Source organism: Anarrhichthys ocellatus, unplaced genomic scaffold (genome assembly GCF_004355925.1).
Source record: "Anarrhichthys ocellatus isolate YVR2014 unplaced genomic scaffold, GSC_Weel_1.0 scaffold18, whole genome shotgun sequence".
Taxonomy (NCBI): domain Eukaryota; kingdom Metazoa; phylum Chordata; class Actinopteri; order Perciformes; family Anarhichadidae; genus Anarrhichthys; species Anarrhichthys ocellatus.
This window is the reverse complement of record NW_022280048.1, coordinates 6182344-6195132: the sequence shown is the minus strand read 5'-3', so window position 1 is coordinate 6195132 and position 12789 is coordinate 6182344. Positions and strand designations below refer to the sequence as shown.

General features: G+C 42.1%; 2 protein-coding genes across 2 annotated transcripts; one reads left to right on the top strand and one right to left on the bottom strand.

The window, feature by feature from the left end:
- Positions 1-101: 101 nt before the first annotated feature.
- On the top strand, positions 102-2154 carry atp5l (ATP synthase, H+ transporting, mitochondrial F0 complex, subunit g). Its single transcript, XM_031857421.1, has 3 exons — positions 102-250; positions 658-818; positions 1951-2154. The coding sequence occupies exons 1-3, from the start codon at positions 199-201 to the stop codon at positions 2047-2049; spliced, it is 312 nt and encodes a 103-aa protein (XP_031713281.1). The 5' UTR covers positions 102-198; the 3' UTR covers positions 2050-2154.
- Positions 2155-4440: 2286 nt separating this feature from the next.
- ftr82 (finTRIM family, member 82) lies at positions 4441-9883 on the bottom strand. Its single transcript, XM_031857324.1, has 7 exons — positions 8914-9883; positions 7185-7280; positions 6851-7084; positions 6262-6421; positions 6105-6161; positions 5842-5910; positions 4441-5744 (listed from the first exon to the last, which is right to left on the bottom strand). The coding sequence occupies exons 1-7, from the start codon at positions 9502-9504 to the stop codon at positions 5224-5226; spliced, it is 1728 nt and encodes a 575-aa protein (XP_031713184.1). The 5' UTR covers positions 9505-9883; the 3' UTR covers positions 4441-5223.
- Between the last annotated feature and the right edge of the window lie 2906 nt (positions 9884-12789).

The window sequence follows — 12789 nt, the reverse complement described above, 5'->3', positions numbered from 1 at the left end:
CAGTCTCCTTGACCTTTACCTGATACCTCCATAATGATAAAACTGTAACCAGGAACCTCCCTGTCAGTCAAGAGAAGCAGGCTTTTTCTACACAGGCAGTTGTGTGGTCAGCTAAAGTCACGGGTCCTTCGTGTGGAGGTGACATTCATTCGGCTAGCAGAAACCGGGGGTCCAGATAGCATCGACAAACACTTCAACATGGCACAGGCAGTGCAAAAACTGGTCGCTAAAGTACCTACCCTGCTCGGTGGTAAGTTAATTTATTGTATTATTTAATCTTAGCAAGTATTTAATAATGGGGACTGAATAGTAGGCAGTATAATCTTTATTGACAAGACGTAACATTAGCTAGGCCGATGCTGTCAGTTACACTGAGACTCAGCCATCAATTGAATGAAGGGGATATAACGTTAGCTAGCTAATGCTATTCCACACAGAAACACTGAATTGAGATTCATGTTGTTTTCCTTTGTCTTACTAAGTTGATTTTTTAGTTAGCTAGTACGTGCTATTTGTGTTGTTTACACCCATTAAGCATAAGCCAGACAACGCTAGCTAAGTGGCTAAAGCTACCAACCAACATGCTATGAGCTAACTGTAGCCGCAGCGTAGAAAAGTTGCACCAGACTTGTAATTACAGTATTTCTTCTCCCGTAGCCGCTGTCACCTTCTCAAAACCTCGGCTAGCGACCTTCTGGTACTATGCCCGTGTTGAACTTGTCCCACCTTCCCCTGCCGAGATCCCCAAGGCCATCGAGGGGGCCGCAAACGTCATCAAGGGTTTCCAATCAGGACGTCTTGCTCAAACCACAGTGAAGGTGCGTGTGTTAATGTCAGGTAGACCTTGTTGTGTTTCTGTTTGTGTGTGTTTGTAAAGAGAACGTCTGTCAGTCTACAGCGATTGGTCAACATATATCATGTATATGTTATCAAAAACTATCGTGACATTAGAAAGCCCAATACAAGCATGTACTGTTAATTTATCAGGGGACACACTGTTGTAAGTGTGGACAGAGTGGACAGACTAAATTGTGGACAGACTAAATTGAACTGTTAACAAGTATGCGGTTTGTTTGAAGTGTCCTTCATCTTAAAGGTGAATGACTTGGACGCATTACCCTCTTACTCCTCGCAGACTTTAGCCATGCAAATTGTTTTAATTTGATTTGCCTAAGTTGGCAAACCTGGATACAACAGAGCACTTTAACATGACTTTGTGAATTCTATATTTATTTTTAAAAGTTTCCGACACTCGCAGACCTTACAGAGAACAGCTTTCTCTATTAAGCTGTGTTCGACAATGTTTTCTATTAAAACTGTTAAAATCAGAAACTGTTTATTGCCAAGTACGTTACACATACAATAAATTTGGCAAGGTGATTTGGTGTGTAATAGTAGAACATAATTAAAAAATGGAAAATATGAAAATGTACAATAAAATATGGTAAACAAACAAGAGTATGTTAAAACAAGTATATTAATGGAGAAAAGATGTGCTATTTTCTTTAAATAGTTTTTTAAACAGACTATTAAACACTCGTGGGTGTACACAATGGAACATGTCCCGTACCCGAGTGAGAACTATCAGCTCATTATTTGTCACTGTCAGTGATGGAGGAAATTTGGTAATTCATGTGATTTGCAGGTCTCTGTAACAGCACACTGTGACCCATTGTCACAACTAAATCATTATTTTGTAGAAAAATATAGACGTGAAACATGTCTTAAAGTTTTAACAGGCCAGGAGACCGTAACTATTTGTAAATCTTGGAACCTGGCCAAAGTAATTGTATTATTCTCTTGTCATTGATAGTCTGTGCTGTACAAAATCAAAACATGATTAAGCAATTCTCAAAGAAAATAATGACATTGACAAGGTGGCTAATATCACATTTTACTTAATACATTTCTGCAGTAGAAAATCTAATTAAACATTTTGTTTCCACACAGGATGCTGTAAGGAATGGACTGGTGGCCACTGAAGTGTTGATGTGGTTTTACATTGGGGAGTGCATTGGCAAAGGAGGCGTCGTTGGCTATGATGTCTGAAATTTGGACTGTCATGCTTCTTTTCTTTTTCATTTGAGCATTGTATGCTCAACTTCCTGCAAGAATCCTGGGAACCAATAAACAGATATCTATTGTTAAGAAAAACTTGTTTTGTGACTCCTTTTTGAATTTTTTTATAATACATGCATGTATTTGACAAATGTGTTTTTTTTTTATAGATTATACATGTATACCAGTGGCGGGCCGTGCATTTTATACCTGGGCCTCCACTGCTGTCCTGCAGCTGAAACACCTCATTATTATTATTATTATTACCACAGCTACGGTTATTATTTGTCTCGTGTAAAAATGAAGCGCAACGCCTATAAATACACTAACTGCAGAGTGCAGATACATGAATACGCCGAGAGTGTGTTTCCTCTCTTCTCTGACTGCAGCTGGGACTGCTGCGCACTACTGTGAGAGTGAGCGCTTTGGGGCGGCTCACGGCAGCACTCGCTGCTCGTTCACGACAGTGCAGAACGGTTTGTCGCTAGTAGCTTTTGACAAAAAAAGTCGCCAAGTTGGCAACACTGGCACCGACTAAATGTGTCCCCAGCTCAACATTGGACATAACAATGGTTCCTATCGCATATAAAACCAAACAATCCATCTTCATAAAAACAAGTTGTACTCAATAATAATATATAAACAAGCATGTTGAAGCTACCACAGGTGTAAAAACAAAAGCAGTTCACTTACCAAAGCTGCTGTTCACTATTTAAAGACAAAGTCCATCCTCCTTTCATTATAAAGAGTTTAATCTCACGGTTGTTCAGTACATCCGTGCATTTTAGTTCCAGTAAGAAGTCTTTCTCGATTCATGGACGCCAGTGAAGACAGTCGAGCCTCCCCAGTTGTATTTCTTGAATACGTTTTAATGCATTTGAGGGCTGAAAATGTCCGCTTGACAGAGGCAGCCGATATTGGGATCGTCACTGCCCAACATGTCACGCTAGCCCACTGACCAATCACGTACTTGTAGGCCAACTAGAAGGCTCTGACATGTCAAAGAATATGCCCAACATGTCAAACAAAAGATCTGATTGGTTGAAGACTATGACAATCAACAATATCGTCCCCATTCACTTAAACTGCAAATGGATGCACTTGTGAGTCTGCAGGCCTCGGGCCTCTGTTCTTACCTAGAGACACAGAGGTGAAATCTGATTGGATAAAAGCTCTACTTAAAACAAGCTGCACTGGAAGCAGAGCAACTGAGGAAGACAGTAGCTGTGTATTGAGAAAATAAGCTCATGGGGAAAAAAATGTATAATACATGTAGTGTATTTATGAAAAGTTATTAAATTATAAAATAGCTCTAACTTTGTGATTCTGTCTAGGCCAGCAGAGAAGGCTTTGCTGTTCAGGAGCTTGTTCTTGTGGGTGCTACTTGCTCACTGTTGGACAACAGAGACTTTGCTACTGGTATTACTAACACCTATGATTTTCCCACTAGTTAAAATGTCCTCTGGGGAAAAAAAGGCTTTCACCATTAGACAAAGTCAATGTGTCACTAGGAACCTCCAGTGGGTTTCACTTTATGTACCAGTATGCACCTGGACTATCTAATTGCAGTCCTGTGAAAATGGGTCTGCTGTGAAAACCAGGAGATGTTTGAAGAAACCAGATACTGTCCTGTATCTTCACTTGACTGTGTCACACCCCATCTCTGTCATAACGTTGGATTTGCACTTGTCTTGAACATGCTTGCACTAACAAGCAATGTAGTGCTTTACATCCGTAGATAAATATACACAATGAGCTGGTTTTAGATATAATTTGGTGTGAATGAGTCGCTGTTTGGCCAATTATACCAGTGTATGTATTGTAATACAGTATATTGCTCTCATATTGTGGATTTATGCAGAAAAATCCAAAGTGTCTTGATAAATATATCTGAAGTTAACATCAGATTTTCTGAAAGCCCATTTGAACAGAACACACCACAGTTGCTTGACGATTCATTTAATGATTATACCCACAGTAATAGTAACAGTGGTTATTACATTTTTATTACAGTTCAGTTCCCGTAATCAAGCAACAGAGGGAGCCATAAGTATCATCAATGTTCAGGAGGTGTGAGTGCTGTAGTTTGTTTCAGAGCAGGGTGTTTGTTAATTCACAGATGTGATTAAAAACCAAATGGTTCAAATACCAGTTAAATACTTAAAAAGGACAAATTACATCTTTGTTGATACGGGTACTTGTGAAATTGTTTAGACCTTGCCTTTTGTTAAAGCACAAACAAAAGAAAAGTAGCTCTATCTTCTCATTTAAATCCACATAATTTCTAATCCAATAGACCATTCATTTGGCAACATAGATATAACACCATCTGGTCTTTCTATATTCTTGTGTAGGAATAGATAAATAATCTCAACACCAACATGAATTCATTCATTTAGCTCTTTATTTAGAACTACCAATGAATCATTTTGTTACAAAACAAGTCATTTTGTGATATCAATTATACTCTGGTTGTCCATAGGTAAACACACATACAAATTAAATAAGGGTTAGTTCAAGTGAAAAAAAAACCAGTAACGACTCTCAGCAACTCCGATAATATCAAAACATGACAAAATGAAATGAACATGAAATATTCCTTTGAATGTCTTGAAACCATAATAATACTAATCCTGATGCACCAACACGAATGTTATTGACTCATACAGATCACAAGGGTGCAATACATTTTAAATGACTTATGCAATGATAGTGGCCCACAATGGAATGACCTATCATAATAAAATGTTCCTTATCTCAGGGTACATCCATTACGACTTATAATTACATCATCACTTGAGATATGCCGCACCCTTTATGAAGTAAATGGGTAATACCGACATGATATAATATTATCCAGCAGTTCTGATCAGATGCTAAAACACTTTATATTGTACTTGTGTGATTAAGTAGTAATTATATATTTCAATAATGTCTTAAAAAACATATGAAAATGTGATTTGAAAGCACAACGCAAACTGTAATATATGTGATGTGTAGCGTTAAAAAAAAAGTGTATACACATTGGACGATATAACTTCATTAATGTGGTTTGGTACAGTTTTAAAATATTGCAAAAATATATATTCCAAAAGCACTGCTGTATATTATGAGAAACATGGAAGATACTTTCAGATTTTCAAATGAGAGCTTAAATATTGGGGTTCACTTGACATTGCAGATCTTGACTGAGGTTCCAACTCCGAAGCCCGGATAGAGGGGCTCAACAAATGTGGTCTCAAACCTGTGCAGGAGGCTCATGGAGTTGCCTATGCTGTAAAATGCCAGCACGCCCGCAGAGTGGTCCAGGTACACGCCTATCCTCGGGGAGTGGGGGCCGCTGACGGCCTTGTCCACCCGGTTGTGCCAGGCGGAGTAGCCTGTGTCGGAGCAGAGCAGACTCCAGGATTTGTCGTTGTAGCCCAGCAGACACAGCGAGCCTTTGCCCTTCCGGCTGATGCTCCTGTAGGCCACCCCGATGGAGAACTCCCCACTCCACTCGATCTCCCAGTAGAAGCGGCCTCCGGACAGGGCCTCTCGGCACAGCACCTGGGCGAAGCTGTCAAACCTCTCCGGGTTGTCTCCGTAGGGCTGCAGGTCCCTGGTGCGGATGACTTTTCTGTTGTTTTCAGAGACGTACAGCTCCTTGTAGGCTGTGATCGGGTCCATTTTGAGCTGGCAGAAGTCTGTGTAGCAGAATCAATACATTTTCATAATGTTTAATTGGCAACCAAATTGTGTTGGAGTTCAATAGTCTTCAGTTCAATACACCCAGATACTTACATTTCACAAAATCTGCTCTGCTCTTTGGCTCTGGAGGAGACGAAGGAGCGTTGTCCACCATTTCTTTGCCTGCACAAGAAGAAGCACTGCATTAGGTCAGTGTGAACCGCATACACCCACACACATGCCTTTAATTCTTTTGTCCATGTGTAAAGACTCACTTTGTGGTTTGCCTCCTACGATGAATGGCGACTACATTGTCAGCCTCAATAATAATTAACCTCCTACGTGCTTATACTGCTATAGGACGTGACAACACTCACCTCTGCTCCTTCTGTCCAATGTTCGACTTTCTGTGGTGTACACTGGGACCTCATTCACTGTAAGACAGAACACATTCGTATTTGGCACGATATATTGTGTTGTTGTTTTTCTCCCTATCATGCAGAGGCATTGTGTATTCTGCTGCTTAGGTCACACCTGACTTGGAGATCTTAAGCAGCTCCTCTTTGCCAAACTCCTCCAGGCGGTCCTTGATCTCAGCCACAGCTTTCCTGACAGACCCGAAGGAGAAGTCAGGGTTCACCGTCACTCTGGGTATGAAGCCGTCATCGGTGGGGGTGCAGAGGTAGTTGAAGTTCTGATGGGAAAAGAAAAAAGAATTGTTGTGACAAGGACAAAGACTACCATCAATGTGATCCATGTGAGGAACTGTCAGAGTTGACTAACTATATTTTTCACACTTGGAACATGGTTTTAAAGTGTTTAAAACACATTACTTCAGTGACTGATTCATAGTAAAAGGGTTGTCCAAAGATGGGGACATTTCTGTGCAATAAGCGGTGCTATTAACTCTTAAATTGCTTGTTTAGAAATGCTTACACCCAAAGTGATACAAAGGACTTAACATGTCGTAATACTGTCATCGTAATCATGAACAGCCAGCGTAAGAAGGGTGTATATCTTATTAAAAACCACACCCATACACTAATTACTTAAGCTTTTAGCACCAAATCAGACCTCTAGATGTATTTCTTCTCCCAACAGTTGCTCCAAAGCTGTTACTTACCTGCAAAAAGTGGATGTGGTCGTCAGTGCTGTACAGCTGCTTGAGGCCGGTCTCCTTTTTCTTCAGTTCATCGATCTCTTGTTCCAGCCGCTCGATCAAAGCCTCGGCCTGGTTGAAAGCAGCCTTCTCGTTGATACCGATCAGCTTGGTCACCTCTGACCTCATCCTCTCAATGGAGCGGATCATGTCCTCGAACATCTTCTGGCTCTCCACCATGGCTCTCTGGGCCGAGTTCTGGACAGAGCACCCCAGGTGTCAGTGGTATACAGAAGACACCGGTGTACAGAACATCTTACAGCCACTGTCTGTCTTTTGCATGGAAATACATTCTTACCTTCAATGAATCCACAGAAGTCTTCAGCTCGTCCAGCTCCTTTACCCTCTCCTGGCATTTCTGTTTAATCTCAGCTTGGGAGATTCCCAAGAGTTTCTGCGGAACAAAAGGCACATTACACACCCATCTATTTCACTGTTTTGTTTAGAGTGCACTCCCATGCTGACTGGCTTTTTAAAAAAGTATTATGCAGCAAAGTTGATCATAAAAGTCGCATTAACTCAGATTTATAAGACGTAGTTGAATGTCCTGCTGTTTTATTGTGTGAAATGTAAAGCCCCATATTTGTTGGTTCAGTAGAAAAACATTCTTTCTCATCAAAGAATATCTTGGGAGGCCCTTCAGCAGGTCTAATAAACCCCGCTCAAAGAAGCTTCTTAATACGGCCAGCTTTTATCTCGGAGGGAGAGGGGGGTAAAAAAAAAATCTGTGCTGGAATTCTGATCACGTTAGGAATGTCAATCTACCGCAGCCTGACTGTTAAAGAGATGTTTCAAGGTGCATGCAGCACTGACACACAGAATAGAGGGGTTTCTAATTCAGCTTTTACTCGAGCCCACCAAACCATTCTTCAAGATAAGCTTGAGGAATGTGGGGAATCTAGGGGGGGGGGGGGGGGGGGGGGAAAATGAGGGGGGGGGGGGGGGGGGAGACGGAGTGATACGTGTGAGACTCAGGTTGTTAATCTTTGGATGAGAGAAACCAGACTCCTAATGCTGTGAAGAAAACAGTGGGATGAAGTATTACCCCATCATCATTTAGCCTGCATGGCTCATATTAGTTTGTTGCACTTATTGTATTCGTATTAGTTTGTTTCTGCACTGTACTTTTGCTCTAGTTTATGCTCTTAGATGCTTAAAAAAGGAGATGCACTTATGACTTCTGGTGACTAAAGTTCTCTTGAATACCTATGTTGAATACACTTATTGTAAGTCGCTTTGGATAACAGCATCTGCTAAATGACTGTAATGTGATGTCATGTAATGGCTGCCATAAAAACACACCTAAATTACTCATAAGGAGGATCCAGTTGCCCTGAATGCTGCAGATTTATGCTGCAGTATCTGTTGACTTATCTACTCTTCATCCCTTTACAGGCAATGTGATTGGTGAGTCATTTCAATGTGCATTGCCATGGTTACACCGTCGCGATTGGTTGATTGTGAGGCGTTTGCAGGCCTTGACTCCCTGACATTCCAGTATCATTACAGACCCCCACTCCCACAGGTGGGAACCAGTGCCACAGAGGGAAGTCAAGAGAGAGTTTCTGTGTGTATCTCTCCCACAGCTGGAACACCGTATTCTCTGAAAAGCAGCTTTCAGAGGCGATAACTGATGTTAGACACTCCCCCGGCCTCCCCGCAGCTAATCAGAGAGCTGGATTTGTTTTGGCGGCGAATGCCTGCCAGTTTTAGCTGATAACGTCGGTGAAATGGGTCAAAGTACAACTGCCAGTTGTAGCATAGGGGCAGGGGTTGGGAAAAACACTGTTTGCTTTAACTCAAAACCCTCCAGTGACTGTATAAATCAAATGTATCAAGCACATGCCTCATTGTTTATCTGACTGTGAAACATATTCCAGTTGAATTAGGAGAGTTTCAGCTTGTTGTTTCTCTCATGTACTGAACACACATGAAACTTTCTGACATGAAATCACACTTTCACTCTCTGAAAAGCTGATTGATGTCTGTTTTTCTTCTAACAACACTATTTATGAAAAGGATGTTACCTGTTTCTCTCCCCTCTCTGCCTCAGCAGAGACAATGTCATGGCCCCTGTGTTCACTGACTGTGCAGATAGCACAGATACACATCTGGTCCGTTCGACAGAAGAGCTCCAGGGGCTTCTGGTGCTGCGGGCAGATCTTCCTGTCCAGGTTTCCCAGCTCATCCACCAGCTTGTGCCGCTTGAACGTGGCTGACTCGTAGTGTGGCTTCAGGTGCTTCTCGCAGTAGGATGCCAGACAGTTAAGACAGGACTTCACAGCCTTTAATTTCTTCCCAGAGCAGAAGTCACAGGGGACGTCGCTCGGTCCGGCATAGATGTTGCCCTGGGACGTGTTGAGGTTAAGGTTGAGGCCGCTCTTCTTGATCTTCTCAGCCACCATGCTCAGGGTGGCGTTGGGCCGCAGCACCGGCCTCTGGGTGAATGTGATCTTACACTGGGGACAAATGTAAATCCCTGTGTAGTCGGCCTCGTTCCAGTAGCCACTGATGCAGTCCATACAGAAGCTGTGGCCACAGGGGATAGCCACGGGGTCCTTCAGTAGGTTCACACACAGGGAGCAGCTGAAATAATCTGGAGACGTGTGGTCAGCCATCGCGATGGGCTCCAAACACAGTCAGACCTGCGGGAACAGACAGAGAGTGCCAGGAGCAGATAGAGATTCCGTCGAGTGTGCCTGGGAGCCCGCCCTCAAGAGTGTGGTGCAGCCTGCCAGGGACAGGACCGACTTGTATTTCTGAATTCCAGAGGTTATTGATTGAAAGCAGACAAGGCCCTCCCCCTGTGCTGTGAGTATATCGAGCCCTGCCCAGTTCAGATAAACAGGTTGAGCAAGGAGGGAGAGGGAGAGGGAGAGGGAGAGAGCAGAGTGAAAAAAAGTGAATGAATGAAATGTAAAAAGCACACCAAGTGGAAACTAATGTGCCAGAAAAAAGAGCTTCCCTTTTCCTCGCAGTTTCCTTTATTCTCAGATTTCTCATGTGGCTCATCCGCGGGTGAAGTGTGCGCACAGTTCTCTGCAGCTGTATTTCCTCCTATTGTTGTTGGACATAATCGCCATTGTCTTAAACCGGTTGTAGTCCGACAAACATAAATGCAGCCTAAAGTACTGTAGGAATTTCAGGGACCACCCAGTGAACAAACGGACACACTCTGAGCAGAGTTTCTGAGCAACTTCAAACATCAGGGATGTTGCTGCTCCTTTTCCTCACCAGAAAACCTTGTTGATTTTAACCTGCTGCAGGCTGTTTGTCCGAGAGTTGCGGTATTTACACTGTGTGCAGTCAGACCAGTCCGGCTACACTTTCACAGATCAACTGTAGATGTGTGGATGTTTGAGCGGCAGGAAAGAAAACGTTGAGACACCAAACGGAAACACACGTGCACGAGCGTGCGTGAAGAACATTCCTGTCAGTTCCAGGTGTGTTGTTACAATGCATGGCCCACATATTTGCGTTCACGCTTCATCACAAGTTATGTTGCATTTTTTATTCTTAAAATATCCCTGTCATGGTTACCTGTGGGTGTAGCTGGGGGGGGGGGGGACTTCAGTGGAGACCCTGACTCACTGTGCATCATAACATGTCTGCTGACATCATAGCATCTCATTAGCATTTCAAATAGACATACTGGTTTCTACCAATACCACTGTTTTTTGTTCAAGAGTCACTACTGTGAAGGAAAATAGAAGTTTTATTAAGGCGGAGTTTTAGCATTTCCTGCCTGATGCCGAATCATGTAGCAATAACAAAAAGTTAATTAAAGGTTGCAAAAAGTACATTGGCTGCACCCTCGATTCATATCATGACTTCATACACTCAGTTTCACCTCTCCATATTTGTTCAGGTTTCGGATAAGCCAGTTTTTCCTTCCTTCCACCAGAGTAAAGGAAGCGCTCTCTGCTTACAAATGAACTAGCTGTTAGTGGCCAGGGCCGCTACCATGGGAAAAACACTTTGATTCTTACTCTGATTTTACAGAGAGTTTCTTACTCATGATAGAGAAGTGACGACCATACAGTGCACATGTGGCCGAAATGTCTACTGGTATGGCATGGTAATGTATATGTTACAAGACACTTTAATACGACTTAATAACAGGTTTCTCTAAAAAGAGTTGCATGCCTGTTACAAGTCCCGGTGTTCTTCGATGAAGCAGACGTCTCCACAGTCACCTGAAGCTCAGTCCAAGTCCAATTCGAGGAGAGATGTCAACCTGCTTTCTGCAGGGAAAGTGCATGAGAACACAAATGGCTTTTTGATTAAAGGAAACAAGGACCCACTTCACCGAGCACGAGTAATAAAAACAGGAAGAAACAATAATCAAAATGTGTTCTGGGAAAACACATTTGCTGATTCTGGTGGATACGCAAAGGTGAAGAGTACTGAAACAGACACAGGCAGAATGTGAATGGAAAGGCTGCACACCACTAGCAAGCATCGCCGACACCACAACGCCTGCTAGGAGAAGAGCAAAAAGCAGCACATGTTGAGTGTCTGTCATGGCCGTATTCATATAAGTATGTCCTAAATAAAAAACTGGACTGATCCCAAAATATAGCTTTATTAAGGTGTCATGATAAGAATATGCAGATTTGACATAAAATACAAAATAGCTTGGTTAGATTGTGTGTGGGAAAATATGAAATAAAACAATGAATAAATATTAGTTTGATCTAAAAGCATTGCAGTAGGTCTGGCACAATGTGCACGATAAGCAAGTCGGTCAGCCAAACTGAAACTTGAACCCTTGACGGATATTCATTTGATCATGTTTGCTCTTAACTGATATGAAGCCAATACTTGGGTAAGTAAAATATTGCCCGTAGGTGTGGAGAACTATTGAGGGTCCACTGGCTCAGATATCAAGGTGAAGTTTAGGTCAACAGGTTCTTCTTTGCCATAAAATTCAGATATTTTTGTTTTATGGAAGCAAAGTCCATCCCTTGGCTGAAAACAGGGTTAAAGGGCCGGCTAGGTTGGTCAACGAAAACACAGGAAAACCGAAAGTCTTTTAAGAAGGGAGAATGCTTTGCAAGACAATAAGAAAAAAGTCTCAATTAAATTGAGTGTCAGTTTAGAGGCCTGTTGAAGTGCCATTTTAAATGCTACTGGCGTAGTTGGCAATCAGATGAGCATGCAAGTCACAGTGACAACCATTTTCACTGGTCTTTTTGTCAGTCTTTATAAATAGATAACACTTACTTAATTCACAGGATGTGCAGTGAATATTAAATCGGAATATTAACTTTGTTAAACCGTGAGATAAGAATAGAAATCATAATAAAGTCATTCTTGCACGTGTAACATCACCTAGATCGGTGACTCGAGGTCTTTCGAAGGTTAAAAATGATTATTTGAAATAAAAATGAAAATGTCACAAGATATGCTAGAACAGAAAATGTAAATATCTGTTTCTGTGTGACAGCTTTCTCCTTATTGCCATCAATCTATATCAAGATAGTGATGTTTCGTGTGGAGCATGAGCCCTGCCACAGAATTCTTTTTTGGACAAATAAGATGCTACATTTAGTGTTGCATATCAGCTGTAGCTACTGTTGTTGACGGACAACAGACCCTATGATGTCTGGCACTCTGCTCGAGCCCTGCTGGCTCTAGCACAATGGAATCTTTGAAGCAGGCCCTCCTGTTATCTGGGCTATCAAGTGTAGTTGCATTCCTATCGCCATTTCTACTGCCCTGAAACTCCATCTTGGCTGGGAGGTGTGTTCACTGTAAGGTGAAATCTACAGAGGAAGGTATTTAGCTCAGAAGAGACAACATTCTGAGAGTTGGTTTCAAGGTGCACATTTTCTTACTCGAGATAGAATAACAGTTTGAAATGTAGTTTCAGTGTTGACTTACAGAAACTGCAGGCGTCC